Here is a 26,791-nt window from a genome sequence, read left to right as displayed (position 1 = left end):
GCCGGTGCCTTGTGGTCAGTGATGGTACTGTATTCGTACTCTCATGATTGCATCTCTTTTTTCCTCTAAAAATATTATTTTCAAGAAAGCTCCACGCTTACTTTCATCCTCCCTTCTCAATCTTTTCTAATTGGGGTCATAATCACACGAAGAAACGATTATGACCCCAATTGGAGAAACGATTCTATCATTTTTTTTTACCCCATCTAGCTGAGAACCTTTAACTAAGATGATTTTTTTTCAGTCAAAATGAAGATACTGCTTTGCTTAACATTTTTCCTCAGCACAGACTGTGTGTAACTTCTTTCCTTCTTTCTAAGAAATAAAATTACAGGATATCATAAAATTCTTGCATTGAAATCTTATAGTTTTGTAAGTTATTTTAGCCCATAGTTTGAAGCAATGGTTCTTAAACTTTAGTGCGCTGTGTTAGAAATGGGGACCCTCTTACATGAATGTTTCTCCTGGAACTTAGAAAAAATAATAGAGATACAATATTTGAATAAAAACACTTTCTCTCTATTGTGAATACTTTTGGTATAAAATAACAGTGATATTTTATTTTTGACCTATTTTCAGAGGGAATTCTGTAAACTTGACTGTTCCTTGATTAAATGCAGGACTTTAGTATTTGATATAATGGTGACCAGTACATAGATTCTGTATATATTCCATATTTTGTTATAAACTATGTCAGGAAGTTCCATAATTTACATCGTGAATGAAAAGCGATGTGTAATCCAGCTCACGTTTCCAGTTGATCATTCAGATGGCAATTTGCTAATGAGTTGCATGCCTTAATCTTGTGGTTCTAATGAGTTAAGTGAACCAAGAGATTCTCTTTTGGAACATTCAAAGTGATTTCTTTTTTAATGGAACTAGCATGTAGGGAATGGTGGAGGGTGCCAGGTTACTTTGGAGAGTTGCAGCGATTTACAGCAGTTTAGTCAACTTCAGGTCAAACAAGACCATGCAAGTTAACAGATCATTTGTATCTTTTTCAGGCACTATAGTCAAAAGTTGAAAAAAGAAAACACCTTGAAGGAAATCTTTGTCAGTAGCTCACAAGAGAAAAACATTTAACATTTTGGGTGACTGTTTCTTTAAGCTTCTTTATAATGTGATGTTATGCAGTAGTAACTCAAGATGTTGTATACATTTTATCTTTTTCTTTCAAAGTTATCTTTGTCCCTATGATATATGATCATACTTTTAAAAAACATTTGAACTGATATTTTCTGGGCATTGTCAGCTGTGTCTGCAGGGATGTTTCAGACTGATGTCACTGGCTCCAGAGTACCTCCATTGTTTCGCTCTCTCTTTTTTTTTTAGAGTAAAGATGGCAAAAGTCCATTGCACATGACAGCTGTACATGGAAGGTTCACACGGTCACAAACTCTCATTCAGAATGGTAAGAGAGATGCTTCAGTAGTGTCTATTTGAATAGTTTCTGGGTTTGAGTTTGGCTGTCAGTCATCTGAATGTGAATCTAGATGGTCTGTTTTAGAGTTTGAATAAGCATGGATTTACATAACATTTTGATGTACTTTGCTAAAAGCTCTTCATCAGACATCATTAGCACCCAGCTTAGTAGTAAAAATATAAACCCCCCCCCCCAAAAAAAAGATTGCAAACTAATACAACCTCTATGGAAAGAAGTATGGAGAATTCTCAAAGAACTAAAAGTGAACCTTCCATTTGATCCTGCAATCCCATTACTAGGTGTCTACTTGGAAGAAAAAAAATCATTGTACCACAAAGACATTTGCACTAGAATGATGTTTATTGTAGGTCAATTTACAATTGCCAAATTGTGGAAGCAACTCAAGTGCCCATCAGCCTGTGAGTGGATTAACAAACTGTGGTATATGTATTCCCTAGGGTACTATTCAGCCATAAGAAAAGATGGAGACTTTATATCTTTTATATTGCCTGGATAGAGCTGAAACACTTTTTTTTTTTTAGTAAGTATCACAAGAATGGAAAAATAAGTAGCCAATATACTCAATACTAATATGAAACCAATATATAAACAATACACACCCACATGAAAGAAAAACACAAGTATAGTCTAACAAGGGGGAGGGGAGAAGGTGATTGGCAGGTTCTCATCTAATGTGCACAACGTAAGGATATTCAGCATATCCCCTGGGTGAAGGGCTCCATTAAAACTTGACCTTTACCGGCTCGGCACCTGTGGCTCAAGCGGCTAAGGTGCCAGCTACATACACCTGAGCTGGCGAGTTCGAATCCAGCCCGGGCCTGCCAAACAACAATGATGGCAGCAACCAAAAAATAGCCGGGCATTATGGCGGGTGCCTGTAGTCCCAGCTACTTGGGAGGCAGAGGCAGAAGAATCGCTTGAGCCCAGCAGTTTGAGGTTGCTGTGAGCTGTGATACCACAGCATGCTACCCAGGGCAACAGCTTGAGACTCTGTCTCAAAAAAAAAAAAAACTTGACATTTACCTTAGAAATGAAAACAATGTAACCTAAACATTTGTACTCTCATATTAATCTGAAATAACAAAACCTCCCATGAAACTACACATTGACAATCAATTCCCAGGCAGGCTAAGAACATGTCAGCTTTGAAACTGGAAGTTATATATAGTAGAAGCTCTGTAGTTGACCACCGCCCTACCTCGAACACCTCCTTAAGTTGACCTGATTTTCACAAACCAGACTTGCACCACACGTATATATCAATACAATAGTCCTGGTTTCACATGTTGACCACCTCTTTAAAATGACCTGATTTTCATAAACTGCACATGCACCACATGTACATATCAGTCCTGTAGGCCTAGTTCCCCTAGTTCCTTATAATGACCAGTTTATTATAATCCCTTGGGTGGTTAACTTACAGAGGTTCTACTGTACTTGAATAGGCTCAAGATCCGGTACCATTTACACTGAAATTAATAAAGATAAATAGCAAACGTTTTTTAGCAACAAATCTGAATTTTTAAAAAATATTTTTAGAATTCACTATAGTTTCTTAAGTTGAAACCTAATTAAAGTCTTGAGCAAAGGCAGGAAAAAATGAGATGAATCAGAGGAAAAGTAGCTAAGTACATGACTTAAAGGATCATAAAATCACAGACTTGATAGAGGCCTTGGAAAGTCACATAATGTAGTACTTTTCCAGGCCCATAACAAAGGTATGCTTGAACCATCGGGTTGTCTCTGAAGCCAAAGTACTAGGGAGTATCACTTCACAACATGGTTTATGCTGCTTAGAGGGGGTCATGGCCGGTGTCTGTGAGTGGGTTGATTTTGAGAACACAACTTCTATTATCTTAGAAAATCTTAGAGATGATTTTAAAAATATAAAAGGCTTAGTCTAGATCTTAAGCTGACATTCCAGGTCAATCCAACAGTTCCTCAACTACTTTTAGTTGACTGATATTTCTGTTTCTCAAAATTCTGGTATTAGTGCTTTTCCTTGGGCCTAAATTTTTGCATCTGTAAGAATTTTGGATGACATATGCTTGAATTGTCAGTGGCACTGAGTTGTGTCATAGGCACTCACGTTATAAAATGAAGTCATTTGACATTCGGATGGAAGATCAGCCAGTGAAATTGTGCTTAGGAAGCAAAATGTCTGCAGCAAAATGAAGACAATTTATAAGCATGTCAGTAAAGTTTCAGGGGAAAAGAAATCCTAACAAATGTCCAGCAAGCCAAAGAAGATAAAATGGAAATTAACTGCACAGCATTCATTATTTATAATTTGAAATCTATGCCCTGCTTTTGACAGTCAATCTATTGAAAAGGCCACTTTGTTTTATTTTGCTGGATATAAATAAGGGGGAAGTGGAGTGACCCCAGTTTCTCTCTTTTTTGAGCACTTTTCTTATCTCACTATACTTCTCAGCTGTTTTTCAAAAACAATGCCACCTCCTTGAAATCAAACAAAACTTTCAAAGAAGATAAAACTTTTAGGAACAAAAAAACGTTTAAAAAAATGTAATATAAACTTAATCAATGGGCCTTAGCTCTGTGGCATAACAATTTTTGTTCCCTTTTAGAGCAATCTCAAGCACAGAGACAGGGCTGGAGAGTGCAAGTTTTCACCTTGTCAGCACTGGTGACAAGGTTTATCCCTGCGTGCCATACCGTACTGTCTCCATACTGGGCACCAAGACCATGACCATCTCCCCTTTGTCCTGCTAGTAAGCTCACAACAATCCCGGGGGTTGCTGGCTGGTTTAACCTCTGTAAGAGCCATACTGTAGGCCAGAAGACTTCCATGCTCTCCTTGGGCATTCTTGCTAGGCTTTTGATTTGGGGCAAGACCTGAAAGGGACCCCATCTCTTACCCTCAGTGATCATCAAGGGGTCTTTGCTACAGAGCCTTTCTCATTCTTGTCTCACCTGGCCTCTTGCTTTAGCCACACCCCCATATAAATCTTTTCAACTACCATATGAGAAAGAGGTAATAATATTATCTCCATTTCAAAGATGGGGAAGCTGAGGCAGAGAGGTCGTCACTTGTCAGGATATGTGACTAGTATGTTAAGGAAGAGGGATCAGTCTGACATTGAACTGAACTACTACGCTTATAAATAAACATGATTTCTGGGGAACTGATGATGTTAAAATATTTTTTTAACAATTTGAAATCTGTAAGTAACTCCAAAGGTTACTTATATTTGAAATAAAGTTGTCCCTGTAAAAGGATGATTTGACATTCTCTTCTCTCAGTGAACACTTCTTTGCAGTCATATCACATATGAGAGTTGTGAATTCTTCCATCTGACATGCTTTTAAATGCCCTTGGGGAGAAGAATAGGAAGTTCTTTTCTTTTTTCCTGTTTGTTGGCTTCCTTCTATAAAAATCCTGGGTTGCTGCCAGAACTGTCACTGTCCAGAGGCTCATGCTCCCGGGGCCTGGGGTCAGTCCTCTTGCGGGGGTTACAACTCAGCCTCATCCCCTCTGTGCCCTAGGAGCTGGGCTGCTGGAACCACATGAAACATCATTCAGCTCCTAGGACCAAGGGAACATGCTCCTGAGGAATGTTCTTTGTATTTATGTGTTTGTTTTGTTAAATTGCTTTGGTGTTTGGACTTTGTATAGTATTTCTCTGCCTTGCTGACCACTCTCCAGGCAGGGTTACCAGTTCTTCACAGTTGCTTTGGTAAGACAATCCTTCAAAAAGTATTCTCTTCTTTCTTATTTAGTAAACAGAGAGTGCGGCTGTCAGATCATGTTTTTGCTGTCTGAAGCCGCATTGTCACAGTGAGAGAGGGAAGGGAACTAAAAGAAGACACAACCTGGTGTCAGGAAGCTTTTGATCAGCCATTCACTCCAGGCAGTTACCTCAGATGCTATCCAGCAGGTTTCAAAAGTTCTAGGTTAGGATGACTCATTGTAAGATTTGGACCCTGTGGCTCACAATCTTACTCAGGCAACTTAATTATATGACCATTCTTGTCTGTGCAATAAAAAACTAAGTTCAGATGAATTATTAGATAATGCTGATGAATTATTATCCCTTCTGACATACCCTGCATACTTCTAAACTCACAAATGTTTATTTTCCTCACTTAGTATCAATAATTAATTATCAACAGTTAACTTACAACCTTCAAATTAATAGTTATGATTTTTTTTTATTGTAATTTCTATTTTTTTTTTTTTTAGAGACAGGGTCTCACTCTGTTGTCCAGGCTAGAATGCAATGGCATGATTATAGCTCATTGCAGCCTCAAATTCCAGGGCTCAAGTGATCTTCCTGTCTCACCTTGTAAAGTAGCTAAGATTACAGGTACACACTACCACATTTGGCTAAGTTTTTAAAGTTTTTTAGAGATAGGGTCTTGCTATGTTGCCCATGCTGGTCTCTAACTCCTGGCTTCAACTGATCCTTCTGCCTCAGCCTCCCAAAGTGCCAGAATTATAGGTGTGGGCTACTATGACTGGCCAAGATATTTAATTTGAATTCCAAGAAGTTTGAAATGTTTCCAAGTGAAAATAGAAAGGTTTGTGGAATGATTATAAATAGAAATTCACTCATAGGAGGGCCTACTTTAGTAGAAAACGTATTTCCAAATAACAATACAGTCTCTTTTATTTTTCTATTGAGTATTATGATATTTTCCTGAAAAATATTTTAAATGATAATAAACGCATATATAGACAATAAATAATTATCTGTGTTTTTACAGTTTTGTTTTTTAAAAGAGTCTCACTCTATTGCCCAGGTTGGAATGCTGTGGCATCAGACTAGCTCATAACAATTTCAAACTCCTAGATTCAAGCAATCCTCCTGTATCATCCTCTAGAGTAGTTGGGACTACTAGTATGTGCCATAATGCCTGGCTAATTTCTCTATTTTTAGTAGAGACAGGTCTCACTCTTGCTCAGCCTGGTCTTAAACTTCTGAGCTCAAGCAATCCTCCCACCTTGGCCTTCCAGAGTGCTAGAATTGTAAGCATGAGCCATCCCATTGGGCCTGTATTTTTGTAGTTTTAAGTTGACTTATTAAATGATAACAAGAAAAACCCTTATCAGCTCACACCCACTCTCTATTCCACCCTTCTAAATATTTTTTATTCTTTTCTTTTTCTACCCAATTTTTGGCACCTTTGAGGCTGGTAAATCTGGAGGCCTTAAAACTCTTCCTAAGGAAAGTTTGGTGGCTCTTGGCTGTGAGGGACGTGGAACAATGCCGTGTTTGTCTAGGGCAGAGGCTTCTCAGAAGTCTGGGGAACTTCCCCCCACATCTTCTGAGATCAGTTCCATAGGTGGGCTTTCCAGGTAGATCACCATAGGAAGTTCTTAGACAAATCAGTACAGCCTGGATTGCTCTGAGGTGTCCCTAGAGACCAGGTGGTTGCCTGTCCCCTAAACTACCATCAAGTCATAAAATGAATCAATCTAAACTGGATACTTCTAAATTCAGATCCTAATGAACTCTCTCTTGAGTCCCTAGAAGACCACAATAACTAACTTTATTTTATTGTTTTCATGATTATAAAATTAGCACATACTCCTTGTAAACTAAAATTAAGTCATTAGAGAGAACCTTTGTGATCCCCACCAATGTGTCACTCCAACCCCATCCAAGAATTTCTATTGACAGTTTGGTGAATGTTCTGGATTTTTGCTATGTACTCAAGTATGTATATGTAAAAATATGGAATTGTTACTTTTATAGAAATAAGCATAGTCTGTTTATTTGAACAACTCTCTTTAAAAATGACCACTGTGCCACAGGAACAATGATTTGAAGAAAGATCAGTATTTGTATTCAAGTTGCCATTTCTCTGTGAAGCTCAAAAAGGGATTACCTTTCTGTAAACAGCTATTATACTGTAAACCCCAAATGTGCAAACTTATTGGCAGCAAACTGATTTTCAAGCGAAACTCTATACACAGTGGCTTAGAGTGAAGCATCTTAAGTCCTGTGTGTGCTAATTTTAGTTTTTGAAGCCTTTGCCCCTTCCATACATTTTTGGTAATTGTTTCACTTTGTAGCAAAGATTCTTACTTACTAACTCTACATTTTACCAACACTCCTGGCTAGAAAAAGTGTTGTTTGCCAAAAATAAATCTTGAGGAGTTGTTGGTCATAATAACCAATAGCAGGACTAACTAGAAAGAAGGACCATTCAGATGTTATTATGAGGATTTTATAATAGTCTTATTGCAAGAGAAGAAGTAATGTTGTTCCTCATATCTGAGAAGACTCTTTTTGGCTTGAGTATACTGCTAAGGGGGAATGCAGACGGCACAGCTTTTCTCAAAAGCTATTTGTCAATCAAAGGCCTTTAAAATGTTCATATTTTTTATCCAATAGTTCTCATTCTAAAAATGTTGCTGAAAGAAAATGTATGAAAGGTAAAGATTATTGTAAATATGTTTATTCTTGTGTTTTGGTTTTTTTTTTTTTTTTGAGACAGAGTCTCACTATATCACCCTGGGTAGAGTGCCGTGGCATCATAGCTCACAGTATAACCTCAAACTCTTGGGCTTAAGTGGTTCTCTTTCCTGAGCCTCCAAAGTAGCTGGGACTACAGGTGCCTGCCACAACACCTGGCTGTTTTTGTTGCAGTTGTCATTGTTGTTTTAGCTGGTCTTGGCCAGGTTTGAACCCACCAACCTCACTGTATGTGGCTGGCACTGTAACCACTATGCACCGGTGCTGAGCCTATTCTTGTGTTTTTCTTAACAACAAAAGCTTGGGATAGCCTCAGTGCCTGGTAATTGAGGACTTGCTAAGTAATTCTCTAAATGCTGATATTACGTAGCCAGTGATGATTATACAGGACGTCCATTAAATTCGTGTGCAATTTAAAATAGTAAACTATTAATAAGAAAAAAAATTAATGATGTGGGAAATGTTTATATTATAATATCAAGGGGAAAATCAGGATACAAAACTCTTTCTACACTATGATCTCACTATGTGGGAAAATGCACACATGTACACATACACACAATAGGAAGGAAATATTCCAGAATGTTAATACGGACTGTCTTGCATAATCAATGAATTTATAAATAACTTGTATTTTCTTGTTTATATTTGACTGTATCTTCTAAATTTTCTACAATGAGAAAATTACTTTCTTAATCAAAAGTAAATTATTCAAAGCAAATTTGTCATATCTTACTAGATCTATCAAAGCCATTCATGTAATCTTTACATTTTTTAGGATTTGATATTTCTTTTCTTTTCTTTCTTTCTTTTTTTTTTTTTTTGAGACAGAGTCTCACTATGTCACTCTTAGTAGAGTGCTGTGGCATCACAGCTCATAGCAACCTCAAACTCTTGGGCTTAAGTGATTCTCTTGCTTCAGCCTCCCAAGTAGCTGGGACTACAGGCACTGGCCACAACTCCCGGCTATTTTTTTGGTTGCAGTTGTCATTGTTGTTTAGCAGGTCCAGGCTGGGCTCGAACCCACCAGCTTCAGTGTATGTGGCCAGCGCCCTACTCACTGAGCTATGGGTGCCAAACCAGGATTTGGTATTTCTTATTCTGGCACACATACATGCTGATCATTATAGCATTAGTATATCTTGCAATGGTGTATTTTAGTTTAATTATACCTTTCTTTAGGTTAGTGTAATTGATAAAGTGAAAATTTGAGGGAAATTTGTAGAGCATTTTGTGGAACACAATTTTCTAGTGAGATCTGGTGTAAAAGAGCATGATTTGATCATTCATTTACCTACAATTTTCCATTATGATGCAAAGATTTGTTTCTGAATAGGATAGCCAGGAAAGAAAACCTTAGACTCTCTTGCATTCTGTGCCCCAGTGTCCAGGTGTTTTTCTTTTCCTGGAGCAGAACTGTACATGACCTTATGTGTTCATAGGCACATCCAGTGCCTGTTTATGTCTCTGGGGTGCTCCCCTGTTCTCTACTTCCTTAACCTTTTCCTGTCATTTGGTTCAGGCTCCTTTTTAAATAATAATTGAGATATAATTCATATACCAGAGAAGTCACCATTTTCAATTCAATGGATTTTAGTGTTTTCACAAGCTTGAATAGCCATCACCACTGTCTAATTCTAGAACATTTTCATCACCCCCAAAGCAACTTTATACTCATTAGCTGTCACTCCCCATTCCTCTGTTCTCCAGCCCCTGGTAACCACTAATCAACTTTCTATGTCTGTGAATTTGTTCAGGCCCTTTTCTTGAATTTTGATTCTTTTAGATATTCAGGCAACATTGACTTAGTCAATCAACTAACATACCACAATCAAAATAAACTCCAAATGGATCAGATGTCCAAGTGTAAAAAATGAAACCTTTTCAGTATAGAAAACATGTCAATTTCTTTGTTACCATGGTTAGGGAAAGCCTTTCTGACTATAATTCAAAATCCAAACACAACAAAAGATTGGTAAATTTAAAAAAAATTTTTTTGAAAGAGAAAACACCATACATAAAATCAAAGGATAATCAAAAACCTGGAAGAAAAATATTTATAACCTATCTTGCTAATAAATGTGTAGTTTCCCAACATTTTAAGAGCTATTGAAAATCAAGAAATAAAAGATCACACACACACACGTTTAGAAAAATGGGCAAAGTCATGAAAAATAGTTCAGAGAAAAAGACATATAGATGGTTCTGGTATATTTGAAAAGATGTTTAAGTTCCTTCCTTATAAGAGAAACATGTGAAAAACCGTAGTGCAGTAAGATAACCAGCTCACCCATCATGGCAGATACTCAAAAACTTGACAAGGCTATCAGGGGAAAAGGTGCTAATTGGAGCGATTTGAACAGGGTCTATGGAGACACTGTCTTAGTCTGTTTGTGTTGCTAAGGAATACCCAAGGCTGGGTAACTGATAGAGAAAAGAGATTGGCTCAGGGTTCTGCAGTCTGTGCTAAAAGCATGGCACCAGCATCCTCTTTTGGGGAGGGACTCAGGCTATTTCCACTCATGTCAGACGGTGAAGGGGAGCCTGTGTGTGCATTTCACATGGCAAGAAAGGAGAAGAGAGAGAAGGGTGCTGGCCTTTTTCAACAACCAGCTCTCCTGGGAACTAAGAGTGAAAATGATACCAAGCCATTTGTGAGTAATCCGCCCCTGCAATCCAAATACCTCCCACCCAGCCCCTCCTCCAACACTGGTGATCATATTTCAATATGAGACTTGGGGAGGGGATGTCAAATGAACCATATCCAAACCATAGCCAGCACTAAAGAGGTAAATTTGGCAAAATGTAACAAAACCCATATTGATTTGCCCTTTGATCTAGCAATCTTCCTTCTAGGAATTCCTAGGAAGAATTTATCCTGAAGATACATGACAAATATGAAACAACATGTGCGTGAGATGGCACTGCAGTGTTCCTGATAACAGCACAATGTTATTTATAATCTAAATGCTCACTCATAGGAGAGGCGTGTACTAACCTAGTACATCCATGCAATAAAAAACAAGAAAGCTCTACAAAAGTGAGGAAGATCTTCAAGATGTGATCTTTAAGAGCGGGTTCCAGGGTATATTGTTATGTGAAAATAAAAAGTATTTTGCAAAAAGAAACACAAGAAGCATAATCTAAAACTAATTAAAATGATTACTATAGGATGTGTGTGAGGAAGAAATTAAAGGGATAGGAATGAGGAGGAAGCTTTTAAAATATATAATTTCGACTTTTGAAACATGTCAACGTTTTACATATTAATATAATAAAATTAGATAAGAATTCAGTAAAATTTTAACAGAATCAAATGTACCTAATTGTATATCAAATTGATAATACAAGCATACAGAATAAAGAATCCAGGTACCTTCTGAGCAAAGTACTCCTTGTTATTGTGCCAAAATCATTGTGGGAAACTTTGTTGGGAAATATGATATCCGCACAGTCTCAAAGTATCACCCACAGATTGCTTGTTAATTGCCCAGAGGAAATTTTGGACTAGAACGTTCTGGCAGAACGTTAATAAGTAATCAAACTTTTTTTTAAATTGTGGTAAATGTACATAAGCATAACATAAAATTTCCCATTTTAACCATTTTTAAGTTTACAGTTAGGTGACATTCAGTAAATTTGCATTATTACGTAACTGTCACCACCATCCATTCTAGAACTTTTTCTGTTCTCAAACTGAAACTTTGTACCATTGCAAGCAATCAAATTTTGCATGTTCCAGTCATGGAATAACTATGTGTGTGCTGAGGAGATACAATGGGACATGTGTATCAGCACGGGCATTCTTGCTGAAATGTTTAGCTCAAATCTAATAATGAAGAACTCACTAGGGGGCGGCGCCTGTGGCTCAAAGGGATAGGGCGCTGGTCCCATATGGTGGGTTCAAACCCAGCGCCAGCCAAAAACTGCCAAAAAAAAAAGAACTCACCAGACAACTCAAGGAAGCACAACGGCCCACATGGCTCTTGGCTTAACCTTTGAAAATAGCAATGACGTGAGAAACTTTAACAGGATAAATAAGTAAATAAAAGCCGAGAGAATTGTGTTATACTAAAGAGACATGAAAACTAAATGCTATCAGAATCTTTAATTAGAGCCTGGATTAAAACAACAACAACAAAATAACTATAAAGCACATTTTGGAGACAATTGATGAAACTGGAATATGTACTAATATTAAATAAAATTATTTTATCAATGTTAAACTTCTTGGATGTGATGATGGAATTGTGGTTGTGTCTGAGAATGGTTATGTTCTGGCTTGGTGCCTGTAGCTCAGCGGCTAGGGTGCCAGCCACATACACCAGAACTGGCAGGTTTGAAGCCAGCCTGGGCCTGCCAAACAATGACAACTACAACAAAAACATAGCCAGGCATTGCAGCAGGTGCCTGTTGTCCCAGCTATTTGGGAGGCTGAGGCAAGAAAATCGCGTAAGAGTTTGAAGTTGCTGTGAGCTGTGATGTCACAGCGCTCTACTGAGGGCAACATAGTGAGACTTTGTATCAAAAAAAAATAGGAAAAAAAAAGGCTGTGTTCTTAGGAGAAATGTGCATAGGGGTGAAACATCATGATGTTATCTTTAAAGGGTTCCTCAGGTAAATGAAAAAATAAATCAATTATATCTACCAGCACACACATATGAAATGAAGAACAAAAGAAATAAATGTAGTGAAATAAAAAGTTGGGAGGAAAGAATGTAAAATGAAACAGGATGGAAATACTATATTATTAAAATGACCATAATTGATTAACTTATAGTTTTTATAAATATGGGCACTTTTAGTTTATGCTTTTACCATTTTTCTCATCATATTTTAAGCTAGATAATCAAACTATGTAAAATCTTTTCCTAAACTCCATCCCCTTTGGTTCTTGGGCTTTCTCGTGAGGTTTACATAGGTCTTTAATTCAACAGGTAAAATTAAAATTGAATATGTCTTCAGAATGATATTTTATGAGATTTGATTACGTCGTTCATTCAGAATCTAGTTGTAAGATTTTAGAACCATAAATAGGACAATCTAGAGATGTCTTACGAAAGCATTTCGAACAGTCTTCTCCCCATGCAGATGTAATACTCCTACCGTTTCAGTTGGTGACTTGTCCCTCTAAAGAACAGAGATGCACACTGGAGTAGAAAAGAAGTCCACATTCGGTCTACATGAGGGGTTAACATAGAATGTAGTATCTGAATCAAGGTGAATCTTTGTGTTATTTTTATTAAAATGTCTCTTTCAGGAGGTGAAATTGACTGTGTGGATAAAGATGGCAACACTCCTCTTCACGTGGCTGCAAGATATGGTCATGAGCTTTTGATTAACACCTTAATAACCAGCGGAGCTGACACAGCCAAGTAGGTTACTGCAAAAATATGACAGAATAATTGCCACAGGTGGGAATACAGCTAATGGGATTCTGCCACGCAGTAGATAGTTCCCATTTATCCAGGTTAGGGCAGACCCGTTCCATTAAACCAAACGCAAATTAAATTTGAAATAAATTAAGTGACTTTTAATGATACATGCAAAGAACAACTGATTTTACTTTTTAGCTACATCCAAACGTGGCCCATTCTGGTGGTTTTAATTAAGGAAACTTGAAGTTTATTCCTAATTCTGTTAATATTTTTCTGTTCTTTCCAAAGCTTACCATTTGTTAAATAGGAAAAATAAAACATCATTGGGCAAATTCAGGAGTGCTTGCTCAGTTTTAATGATACGGTTGTACAGGGCATGATTGAGTAAATCTGCTACACAGGGAAGGGGAAACTGACTTCATTTGTCACAAGGCTTGGTGCCAAGGGGGCTTCAAAATAAGTATCTTGGTATCTTCAAAGTGCTCAAAATTTTGTTGGGGGCCCAAGGCCCACTCAGGACAAAGAACCATGAAAGATAAAGTTCTAAATGAAACAGGACTTAAGTGGCAATGTGTTCGGTGTACACAATACATGCCGTATATTATAGACAGGCAGGAGAGAGCTCAAAGGTGGCCAAAGTTTTTCTGAAAAGGCTTCAAGGAAAAAACAAGTATTAGGTAGTCTTTAGAGGATAAGAATTGTTTGTGTAGAGCAGAGGGTGGTAGCCATCTCAACCAGGGAAGAAAGCAAGAAAAAACGAGGGAAAAACTGCATGTGGGGGAAGAGCTGGGCCTGACAGAGAGAGCGTATATATGTCAGGATGCTGTGGGCTGCCCAGGAGCAGCATCCTGTGATGGCTGGGAGCCAGCTTTGGGGGGCACTTCCCAAGCTCCAGTCCAAGCTGTCTCGCTTGTGAGCTGTGTGACTTTCAGTCTGTTGCTTAATCCCTCTTTGCTTTGGTTTCCACACTTGAAAAAAGGGAGTAATAATAGTATCTATGCATAGGTTTGTTATGAGGATTCAGTGTCCTAATTACTCTTAAAGGTCTCCATTATATGGTAAGATGTATATGAGTTATATAAACATGTACATCTGCTGAGGTTATTATGACGATAATCCATGTTAAAAGCTCTTTGAACAATGGCTGGCACCTAGTAAGCTATCACTACATGTTAACTATCATTTCATTACTTACTAATAGCTAAGTAATAAAGAAGGCCTTAAATGCCTGAATAAAGAGTTTGGCCTTAGTGACAAAGACTGTGGGGTAATAACTGAATTTTTAAGAGAAGAACGATAGGAGGGCAGTGTATATTAGGAATTCTGTTTTGTTTGTCAAATGTTGTGCAACAGAAATGAAAATCTTGCTTGAGAATGAGACAAAATTTAAATGGTCCAGGGAAGTCATACTGGGATCATGAGAGCACATGCCCAGAGGGCCCAGTTTTCTGGGCTTGAAGTGAATTATATGGCCTGCTCTGGTAGATTGGTCGTATGTGATAGTTTACTTTAATCAGTTCAACATTAAGTTAGCCTGGGTTCTGGGGGCCTCCTGTGCTCCCAGTTTAGTGGCTGAGATAAGAATAAGAGCAAATGACTACAAAGTTGTGAGGTTTGTTACAAAGGAGGTTTAGACCAGGCTGTGGGAACAAGGATGACATTTTAGCAAAATGAAGCTTGCAGAAGAGTTTACCAGGAGGGAAGAATTGTGAGGAAGAAAGAGAAGGGGAAGCAAGGAAGGACATTCCAAGAAAAAGGAACCATTTTTATAAAAGACATTCCAAGAAGAGAGAATTGTCTTTATAGAAACATAAACATGTGAACATGTTGAAAGCAGATTTCTAAATCTGGGTCCTCTCACGTATCAGGGTAGGGGGTGGGGGAAGAAATGGGGTGGAAAGGCAGGAAGAGCCACATCTCCAAGTTCCTTGACCTTGCAAGTCCTGTTAAGGAACTGGATTCTAGTCTGAGGCATTCGGAAGCTATTAAAGGATTCTAAGTGGGTGTAGAGTAGGTTGTGCCTAATGATCCCATTTGTGGGTAAGAAAGATGGCTCTGATAGCAGTCCAGACATATTGGAGTCAGTCCAGACATATCAGGGCAGTCCAGGCAAGAAACATGCTTGCCAGCCTCTTATAAACATCCGGGGAAGAAAAGATGAGGTCTTGGAGAAGGATGAGGTGGAGGGTGGGCATGGAAGAGAATTAGCAGTGGGGTGTCTCTTTTCAGAAGGGAAAGGCATCTGTTTTAAGCCAAAGGAACTGTTTGATTGGGATGTTGTAAGTTAAAAGAAGCAGCTCAGTTTTGTGGGGGAAAGCTGCACACTAGGATTCAGGAGGCTGTTACTAGGTTCTGGAGTTCCCAACCAGATCATGGTTGCCCAAAGAGAGCTTGTAAATGCTCAGTGTTAATTAAACATAAGCAACACCTCTAGACACAAACCAACTTTACCTGTGATGAGTTAATATTTTCAGTGTTATTTTTCTTGCAAGTCTGGGTTACTTGGAGAATTTTAGCTAAACTATCATGATTTTCTAATTTTTTTCCCAATTGGAATCCATTTTAGGGATACAAATAAACTGGACCTAATACTTACTTAAAATTTCCTCCCAAATCTATTTAATTTAATAAGCATGAGTTTTATTTCCTTGTGATTATTTTTTCCTTCAATTTACACTAACACACATCCTATAGCAAAAGCACCTTAGAAATGTCATCATTGTTCAAGTAGCCCTTCCTTCCATTGGCCATGTTGCATCTGGGCACAGAAGAGGGAAACCTTGTCCCAGTCACAAAAAGCCTCATCTGCTTTCCTTTGTCACAACATATCTGGAGATAAGACTTGCCACCTTCAGTGACAGTGATTCATTAAGGCAGTGATTGTGTGTGTGCGTGTATACACACATGCTTGTGTGTTTGTATGTGTGGGAGAAAGGAAACCACATTAGGGGAAATTCTCAAAATGAAGGGGAGAGAAATTAGAAAAGATTAAATTTGCCAAAAGCCCCCTGGAAAATCCCAGTTGTCTGGGTTCCTGATAGGTTTATTAAAGAAGAGAAAAATAGACCTTTCCCTCCATAAATAAGTAAAAAAAAAAATAGCATTTATTAAAATAACTCGTCTTTATTCATAAAAAATATGGTCAAATGTATTTTTAAAAATTTCTATAGAAATTTTTACCCTTTACCTTTTATTTTACCTTCTTGTGAATTTGCTTGAATCTGTTGTAAGGTCTTGGTTAGAATGTTCTTTGTTATTCTTTTTGCTTCTCTGAACTTTCAATCAGAGCATTTCCTGCAGTTTGAACCACTGCACATGCAACTTCATATGGTACCAAAGCCCTTTTGGTTTTTTCTTCTCGAACTTTGTTAGTTTGAGGAACTTGTCTCCAGGGTTTTAATTTGTCTTCCATCTTCTCAGTTATGTTCTCAGTTCTTTTTCTGTCTCAACTGCAGCAGAATTAGGGATACTGTAGTTATGCAGATAACTGGTGCTGACATTCATTCATTCATTCATTCATTAAATATTTGTTGAGGGCTTGCTAAGTGTTACCTATTATGCCATGTTCTGGGATCTCAGAGGTCCCTCCCCTCAAGGAATTTATAATCCACTGGGGACAAGATTTAAACAAGTTATTTAAATCATGTACTCTATGTGTAATGCCTGAGCAATCACTGGATACCACTGGGATGTGGGAAAATATATCTTGTCCGACAAGAACCCTGTCCGACAAGGCTAGGGGTGTGAGAAGAAGCAATGGCTAAGACCAAAGGAGGAGTAGCAGGACGTAGTAGTGGGAGTCTTTCCGCTCCTCAGCATAGCTTGTTTTTATTATAATGTTACTTGAATATATATAAACATAAAACTAAATATAAACTACTTAGGCTTTTGACACTAACATATCAATAAATTTAAAAATTACAAAATACATACAAAGAGAAACCAACATAAGACTAAATATAAACTACTTAGGCTTTTGACACTAACATATCAATAAATTTTAAAATTACAAAATACAAAGAGAAACCAACTCCATTCATGTTAACTTCACGGTTTAAAAGTGAACACTAAGTGGTTACCTGTGCTGGGCACTGCTCTGAGGGGTTATGCTACGTTAACTATCACAGCAGCTTCATGGGGCCAGTGCCACGATTATTCCCATCTTAGTGAATATTATTCCCATAGTGAATTATTCCCATCTTAGTGAACTTTTATTCTTTCCTCAATGGCCCACACCAAGACCACACAAGCACCCCTGTGAGCCTAAATACAAACACGGGCCCTGGGATTTGGCAGAGGTACGTGGTAATAAAGGGATGGTTCAGAGGAGCCCCCAGTGCCCTCACACCAATTGTTCAGCAGTTCTCATAGAGAACACCTGGAGAGTCCAAGACATTTCCATGCACTGGCCAGTTTGTGAAGCATCCTAAGAAGCAATGGAGAAAGAGAAGAGAGTTTCAGGTGGAGGAGCCAGTATGAGCCAAAGCCCAGGACAGGGGCTGGGCTTCCTTAGAAGGAATGGAAAGGAGTTCCCTGAGATACTAGAAAACACATAGATTGGTCAACAGTAATATTCAGAAAGGGCCTTACAGGGCATATTAGAGTCTCTGGACTTAATTCAAAAAGATCCACTGAAAATGTATGCAGGTTGCAAATAGCAAGGACCACTTCCTGTGGTTATCAGTTACATACAAATGCCTCTGACTCAGCTGTTCTCAACCTGTGGTTGCGACCCACAGGAACTGAATAAAAGGCGCTGCGGCATTAGGAGGGTTGAGAACCACTGCTCTAACTTAAGGGTACATAATAAATACTTGGAACGGCATGGGTAAAATTCCTAAGAAATTGACTTTTTCATTTGGGTAGGAATCATAAAATCACCGTATTCTAAATTTAGGAAATATTTTTGCCTCATTCAGTTAGCAAAACTAAACCAATCTCACTTCCTTAGAAGAGTTGTGAGGCAGGTATTGTAGAGGATAGAAAGATTAATGGCAAAGTTAGTTGATCTTGGCATTTAAAGAATCACACACCTGATTTTAAGGAACCACAACCTGATTATGACTTGAAAAACTCACAGACTACTGATTACCCATTAAACTAATAATAATTGCAAGGGGAATAATAATCCTAACATGCACGGTAAAAGCTTCCCATGTATCAAACACTCCATTTTAGTACCTTGTATACCTTATCTCAATGAATCCTTCCAATTGTTCTATGATACAGACACTGTAATTATCTTGGTTTTCTGATGAGGAAACCATTATTGAAGCAGTATCAAAAATACACTACTGGGACCTGATCAAACTAAAAAGCTTCTGCACAGCCAAGAACATAGTAAGTAAAGCAAGCAGACAGCCCTCAGAATGGGAGAAAATATTTGCAGGTTATACCTCCAATAAAGGTCTAATAATCAGAATCCACAGAGAACTCAAATGTATTAGCATGAAAAGAATACATGAACACAGCTCAGGGTGGGCAAGGGACTTGAAGAGAAACTTCTCTAAAGAAAACAGATGCATGATCTACAAACACATGAAGAAAAGCTCATCATCCTTAATCATCAGAGAAATGCAAATCAAAATTACTTTGAGATATCACCTAACCCCAGTTAAGAGTAGCCCACATAACAAAATCCCAAAACCAGAGATGTTGGTGTGGATGTGGAGAAAAGGGCACACTTCTACACTGCTGGTGTGAATGCACACTAATACGTTTCTTCTGGAAGGATGTTTGGAAAATACTTAGAGACCTAAAAATAGACCTGCCATTCAATCCTATAATTCCTTTACTAGGTTTATAGCCAGAAGACCAAAAATCACCATATAACAAAGACATCTGTACCAGAATGTTTATTGCAGCCCAATTCATAATCACTAAGTCATGGAAGAAGCTCAAGTGCCCATCGACCCACGGATAGACTAGCAAATTGTGGTACATGTATACCATGGAATATTATAATATAAAGAAAGATGGAGACTTCACCTCTTTCATATTTACATGGATGGAGCTGGAACATATTCTTCTTAGCAAAGTATCTCAGGAATGGAAGAAAAAGTATCCAATGTACTCAGCCCTACTACGAAGCTAAATTATAGCTTTCATATGAAGGCTATAACCCAACTATAGCACAAGACTATGAGGAAAGGGCCAAGGAAGGGGAAGGGAGGGGAGAGGTTAGGGTGGAGGGAGGGTAATGGGTGGGGCCACACCTACAGTGCATCTTAGAATGGGTACAGGCCAAACTTACTAAATGCAGAATATAAGTGTCTACATACAATAACTAAGAAAATGCCATGAAGGGTACGTTGAACAGTTTGATGAGAATATTTCAGATTGTATATGAAACCAACACATTGTACCCCTTGATTGCACTAATGTACACAGCTATGATTTAACCATAAAAAAAACAATAAAATAATTAGCTAATGTTCAGTGTGATAAATTATCTAAAGACAGGGTGTTAAGTGGCAAGACTGATTAGAAATATTGACAGTGAAGTTTATAGAATATAGAATATTATGATACTGTTGCTGTTATGCTTTTTGTTTTTTTCCAATTGGTTTCTTATAGAGCTTGATGCTATTTTCCCTAATTCATCTGCTTGTAATTATTTTATATAAAGACACATATTTATGTATATTCATAAACTGCATGTTACATATTTATGTATGTATATGAGTGTGAGTGTGTGTGTGTAGATCTATATTTAAAAAACGGGGAAAGCTCAAGGAAATCTTGAGATGTTCTGTCCCTGATTCTAGGCACATTCTTTCAGGAACCTAAAACCATCCTAGAAAATAATTCATCTACTTTCCTCTTCCAAATATCTAGAAATATTTAATCATATATTTTTGATATAGTTCCTCAAAACAAATAAAATGGTTAGGTAAAAATCACATTAGCTTCAAGTGCCATTTAGTAAAGAGGTTTCATGTTACACATTTTTTTTTTTTAAAAAACTGCATGTTTCTATGGCATTAAGAGGGAACAATATAAATAATAGTGTAAGTAGAAAAGCTGCTCTCCCATCCCCCAACTCCTGCCTTTTCCTAAGCATCAATGTTGCCACTGATGCAACTGCTTTCCAGAATTTTTTTGGTAAATGATGAGAGAGGCAATTACAAGCAGTTCTCCTGTGCATGACACTGCCTGGAAGACAGGCAAATTGCATCTCTTAATGGATGCTAGCTCTTATATACACTTGGTTGGAAATCTCCATACAGGGAAAGGAAAATAGGGAAGACTGAACAAAAGCACTAATTAATAGAAATTAGCTATCATGGAAAGAGAGAGTAGTGGTTGATTACTGACAGACTCAGAAACATTGAATACCATGACATATCTATGAATCGTGTATGCTTTCACACAGTCACACACACATAGTAACTTTTGAGGGGGCAAATAAAATTCAGGTGTCCAGACCCTAACCAGTTCCAACCATGTGTTTCTTTATAAAGTGTGGAGTCTGAAAATGGGCCATTCTGCCAGAGAAGAAAGTTGGGCAATTAATGCTCCAGAGTGTAAATAGACATAGTTCCATACTTGCTTCTGTTTCTGTAGAGAATTTAAAAAACCCAAAATGTATTATTTGATTAAAATGCAATGTGTTTAAAATTATAAACACTTATAAGTACACAGGAACCGCCTGATGATGCTGTTCGTTGGGGTCTACAAGTCAGCAGGGGGTTTGGGGCTCTCATTGGAGGAAAGATAGTAAGAGAGGAGGAGGATTTCATTCTGATGGCAGAAAGTGCTGCCATCAGAAGCCTGCCTGTCCTTTAAGGGATCATCCTGGGGACTGTGTCGTAGTGGGAGTCGTTCCAAAAAGTCCTTTTCTAGATTCTTCCTTTAATAGTTCTACGTTTATGGAATGTATGCAAGCCAACGTTTATTACTCCTCCCTTTTTATGGCTGGTATTATGATGTGGGTTAATATGCAACATAAAAGTCTATTAGGAAGACAAAGTTTCACCTGCAAAAGGTAAACATTAGTTTTGATTCTCATCCAAAATGTTATTTTCAGTAATACAGCCATTATAAACTCAGCAAAGTGCTTGGCATTTATCATATCAAGGAATGAAACAAGCTGTTTTTCAAATGTAGCATGTCTTGCTCAGCACGGCTGTCTCCAGCACTCAGCGTAGTATCTGGTGTTTTGAAAGTGATGACTAGTTGAATGAATGAGACATGTGATTCTTAAGACAGAAGAACACAAGAGGGAAATGAAATTTAAAGAGTCATGGTACAAAACAGATTTTCTTAAAAATATACATTCTTATCGTTATGGGCTGGTTTAGATTCAGACATTTATTATTTTAAGATGGAAAAAGATTATATAATTATTTATTAGATGAGAGAATTACAAATTATTTCAGCCAGGAGTCTCCATGCGAGCTGGTGTTAATTTTCATTAATGAACTTGCAGGAAGGTGATTGTCCTTCTGCGTGGATCTTCAGATCTGTTACCATGAGCTGCTCTCTTTTTTTCCTCCTCAGGTGTGGTATCCACAGCATGTTTCCCTTACATTTAGCCGCCCTAAATGCTCACTCTGACTGCTGCAGAAAGTTGTTATCATCGGGTAAGTAAATCCGCGACCAGAGATGAGGCTTCATGTGTCCTGTACGTGAGTCACATGGTTTCGGGTGTCTGATCAGAGTGAGTGGCTGCCTGTGCTTCGTGTCATTCCCTGAATTGGCAGGAAAAGTCGTGTTCCACAGCTAACTGCAGGTGACCGCCCCCTGCGGTCCTTGGTGTGGAAGCTGTTTGAATGTCAGTACTCTTACCCAGGAATGGTCTGTTTTTCAAGTTAAGGCGTGAGGTGATCCAGGGTAGGAAAGAGGCAGGGATGGCCAGAGCTTATAGGAAGTTTAAATCACAGAAGAAGAAAGCATCTTAAAACTTAAAATGTCAATTTAACATTTAATGTTTTTTAACGAAAGGAAAAGGTCCAATCACCTACACTTCCTTGATGGTAGAAATGTCATGTTTCCTACCCATTCCCCAGGCACTGAAAAATCACAACAGCCGATCTGGTCCAATTAGGTTTAGTTTTTATTTTTTTAATGTGACACTATTTGGAGCCAAGAACTCCTTTCTGGTTTGAACCTTTGCTAATCTTTCTTATCACTCCTTTTACCAACTTACATATATTAAGAAGTTCCTGGGCTTTCAAAAGAGGCAGAGGTCTGCAAGGCAAAGATGGTTTCTGAATCATTCAGATATCCCAGAGGCATTTTTTTTTTCCTTTAAGTACTTTGCCTATGGTTGATTCTGCTTTCACTGCCATTGGCATGTTTAAAAATAATCCTTGCATGCGTGCACGTTTCCTAAATCTTAAACCAACCAAAAGGTTGCAGTACACTTAAGAAAATACCTATTCCAGCATGTCAGAATTCCTGCTTCGCTTTCTGTGTCTTCTCCATGTGCTCTGTCTGCCTACTGCCCTACTTATCTCAAATTGGTTTCATAAATTTCTATCCCGGGATTGAAAAATGGGGCTGTAGTTCACCCAGGGCTGAATGTGAAAATAAATCCTTCCTGACTTCACGGTTCCTCCTATAAAATTGCCAAGCTTGAGCAGTTATCATTCGTTTCCATGACAACCTCTTTCTGACTACAATTGCTTGCGTTCTGGTTTTTCTACTAACTGATTTTTCTGTCTCTGCAATGTTTCTTGTGGTTTAACTAGGACAAAAGTATAGCATAGTATCCTTGTTTAGTAATGAGCACGTGCTGTCTGCAGGCTTTGAAATAGACACCCCAGATAAATTTGGAAGAACCTGCCTTCATGCTGCTGCTGCAGGAGGGTAAGTAGTCAGCAACTCTAGTTAGTTCACGACTTAATTACTAATTCATCTTTATTGATTTAAGCTGTCTATAAATCAAACGCAATTTCCTTAGTCAAATGGGTAAGAATAATTTCTACCAACTATCCTTACGTTACATTTTTATATTACCTGCATTTTGTTCTCCAAAGAAAAATTGTTAACCTATCTTATATAGCAAATAGTTTTTCTTTTCTCTCTCTCTCTTTCCTTTCTACTTTTTATTATAGATTTTTTCACATTATAGAATATGTATCTATCAGGAATCTTTCCACCAAAAGAAAATAATTTGAAATTTGTTCTTGATTTTCCTCTTTTGTTGCTGATAGGTGGGTGATGATCAAGAGAATCCAAGATTGGATTAATTAACGTTTATTTATAGACATTTTCATCCTCATTTCAAATCTGATTTTTTAAGTCTTTATAATGATTAAATGTGAACAAAAGTCCAGAAAACCAAAAAGATAGGCAAGAAGTTATCTAATCCTTGCCTTTTTGTTTTTTAAGTTGTAAAGATAGTTTTTCATCAGCCACTCTCTTTTTTCATGCTGATAATTACACTGAAGCTCTGATCAGTATATTGTTGCTATATGTGACCACACATTGACCAAACATGGCATCTCTTGGATGACCTTGTTTGGGTAAGGTATAATCAATTTCCTGGTCCTTAAGGAATATCAATGCTTCTCCACTTGTGTATTACCAAAGACATTACCTATATTTATCAGATACAGATTACTGGTGAAGGTATGGGGCTCCTCATTTATGTGGTTCCCTTCTAAAAAGTCTTAAAACTAGTTTTGTGTTCATAATTTTGTATTATTTTTAAAGACCTCCCCATTCCCCCATGCTGGTCCCCAAATTGTTTGAGCTTCATGAACCATGCAACTTGGATCTGCCACTTCATTTGAACCTTTGGCATCAATCAGTAAGAGACAGGTGTTATCAACACACATGCTACATCAACACATAGATGTCCTTAAAAGTTCTTCCACTGTATGACTGAAATAGCTCTCTGAGAACGGTGGCTATAAAGGGTGGATGTCTGGTGGGGAGACCCCTGCTCAGGTTTATCATTGGAATCACTTTTCTTATTTCAATTATAATAAAACAAATTCCAAGCCACTTCTTAGTGTCCTAAGTTTAGAACAATGAAGGATTTTTGTCTCTTTTTATGCCCACATTTAAAAAAATATCAGACCTGTGCAGAAAGTGGCAACACACCATTTCAGATTCTTGCCTGAAACTCCTATTAGGATTAATATTTAGCTCCATGCCCTTCAAAAGGAAATGCACTTCAGTGGGTCTCTCTACTAAGTATGATTTATTGCTTCTGCGAATGACAAAGAAGCTTTACAAGATCACTGTGCTCCATTAAATCATTTTCAGCCTTGGTTCGGCACACTTTTTTACTTAGATTACAAAAACAGGGAAATGCAGCTGTTTTATTTCCCATTAAGGAGTATCTGGGTTAAAAGTGCTTATCATGGTGGATTCATTCTGCTGTAATAAAAGGTAACACTCATTCACTCTGGCTTATTGTTTAAAGGAGACATGTAACTATTATAGGTTTAAGTGGTTGTTTCATAAACAAAACCATCACTGGAAGGTTGATTACATTCACTGAATTCTGTAGTCATGGAATGAAAATTTTCTACCACTTCTTTATTTTATTGACTTAATTAGCTTTGAAAGAGGATCTTTGGGAACCTTAGATCCTTATAGTGGGGTGTTAATATGTTCAGGCTATTTTTTTGTTGGTAGAATTTAAACCTGGATTATTTTGTCTTGTACTATGCAGAAAACCACTCTTTCTCTAGATAGCCCAGTATTCAATCTCTTCCATCTTAATGGTGTTTTCCCTGTCTTTCTAGTAATGTGGAATGCATAAAACTCTTGCAGAGCAGTGGAGCAGATTTCCATAAAAAGGACAAGTGTGGGAGGTATGTAATCAGGGAGTTCTGCTGCAAGGGCCTAAATAAAAGGAGCGGGAAGTCCACTGAGTAATCGTGTTAGGTGCAAATGGGAAACAGGGAAGCTAGCTGGGGGGATTCTGTCCTTGGAAAGGAGGAAGGGAATCCCTTGGAGGGAAATGCCAACCTAGCAAATACAAGCCCCAAGGAAAGCATCTCCACTCACAGCTTCTGTTTAGAAGTGTCAATTCTTTCTCTTCTTTTTCCATTTATATTTTTTTAACTTCTCGCATGGATATAGTTCAGAAAATTGTTTTGGTAGCCTAACCTTCTTGTAGAACATTTTAGTCCTCCTAAACTCAGAATCTGGTCATAAAATCTAGAACATTTTATTACATGTAGTGGACATTTCATCGTGGGATAAAGTTTAAGACTTTTGTTTTTTTTTAAGAGACAGAGTTTCACTTTATCACCCTTGGTAGAGGGCCGTGGCATCACAGCTCACAGCAACCTCCAACTTCTGGGTTTAGGCGATTCTCAGCCTCCTGAGTAGCTGGGACTACAGGCACCTGCCACAATGCCTGGCTATTTTTTTGTTGTTGCACTTTGGCCGGGGCCGGGTTTGAACCCACCATCCTCCGTATATGGGGCCAGCGTCCTACTCACTGAGCCACAGGCGCTGCCCAGTTTTAGATATTTTTAAAACATTAAACACACATACACGCACACCACTGTGGGTGATAAAACTTTTCTTAACCGTAATGGTTTTTTGTGTTAGTTAACCTATGCCTTGATTTTAGCTGGTACATGGATATATATATATTTTCGTGTGTGTGTATTCACCTTTCCTTTCCACATGCACCCTGGTTCTTAGGGGTTGTACAAATTTCCTCTCTTACCAACCTGTGTAAGAAGCTCCTACTTGCCCTTGTCAAGCCTTTGTTCAGTTGGGGGGACCAAAGGTTTTAGGACAGGTTTGTCATATGTGGGTAGTGTACCTTAGAAAACTCAATTTTCCATTCATATTACTTAAAAATTAGATAAAAGTTTGATTAGAGCCAAGGAGGTCACTGGGATGGTCTTCTAAAAAAACAATAATGCCAGTTTGGACAGGCTCTGGGAATGGAAAGAGAGGATAGATCTGTAGTGGACGGCCTTGTTCCTGAAGCCACTGTCTTTGTAGCCTTAGCTCTAATTTATAGAGGTTAAGCATCCCTCATTTGAAAATCCTAAATCACAATAACTTCTCTGCTCTGTTCTTTGGGTTGAATGCCAAGTGGAGCTGCCAAGCCCATGTTTTCAGTTTATTCAAAATTAATTGAATTAATTACTCCCAAACGAGACTTTTTAAGTACTGATATTACACTCAAGGGAAATGTTCATTGGAGCATTTTGGATTTTGGATTTTCAGATTCAGGATGCTTAACCATCCAAAACACTTCTGGTCCCAAGTATAAAGGATGCCCAACCTGTGTAGCCAAAGGAAGGCACGACCTTGGCCTCCACACATTGAGAACTGAAGAGTTTTTCCTACCCCTTGAATACTTTTGTCAGTGCTAGTGCCAGTGATGGGCCTTTTTCTGGACTGAATAAAGTAATAAATTGCTGTTTGTTTTTCAGGACTCCTTTGCACTATGCAGCTGCAAATTGTCATTTCCACTGTATTGAGACATTAGTGACCACAGGGGCCAATGTTAATGAAACAGATGACTGGGGACGGACAGCTCTGCACTACGCTGCTGCATCAGACATGGACAGGAAGTAATGGCAATCTCATTTATT

At 38.0% G+C, this 26,791-nt stretch overlaps 1 protein-coding gene across 4 annotated transcripts in view; it reads left to right on the top strand.

The window, feature by feature from the left end:
- ANKRD44 (ankyrin repeat domain 44) overlaps positions 1 to 26,791 on the top strand; it is a 359,761-nt gene that overhangs the window by 252,570 nt on the left and 80,400 nt on the right. For 2 of the 4 annotated variants that reach the window (XM_053598403.1, XM_053598401.1), the window contains exons 9-14: positions 1,333 to 1,411; positions 13,148 to 13,262; positions 21,768 to 21,850; positions 23,015 to 23,078; positions 24,971 to 25,039; positions 26,630 to 26,770. In XM_053598403.1, the coding sequence (XP_053454378.1) occupies positions 1,333 to 1,411; positions 13,148 to 13,262; positions 21,768 to 21,850; positions 23,015 to 23,078; positions 24,971 to 25,039; positions 26,630 to 26,770 (551 nt within the window). Of the gene's footprint in view, positions 1 to 1,332; positions 1,412 to 13,147; positions 13,263 to 21,767; positions 21,851 to 22,960; positions 23,079 to 24,970; positions 25,040 to 26,629; positions 26,771 to 26,791 lie in introns of all 4 variants that reach the window. The other 2 variants (XM_053598400.1, XM_053598402.1) reach the window with 1 other exon arrangement.

The sequence above is a fragment of the Nycticebus coucang genome, chromosome 7, assembly GCF_027406575.1.
Source record: "Nycticebus coucang isolate mNycCou1 chromosome 7, mNycCou1.pri, whole genome shotgun sequence".
Classification (NCBI taxonomy): Eukaryota; Metazoa; Chordata; class Mammalia; order Primates; family Lorisidae; genus Nycticebus; species Nycticebus coucang.
Note: the sequence above shows the minus strand (reverse complement) of the source record. Positions and strands in the feature narration are given on the sequence as shown.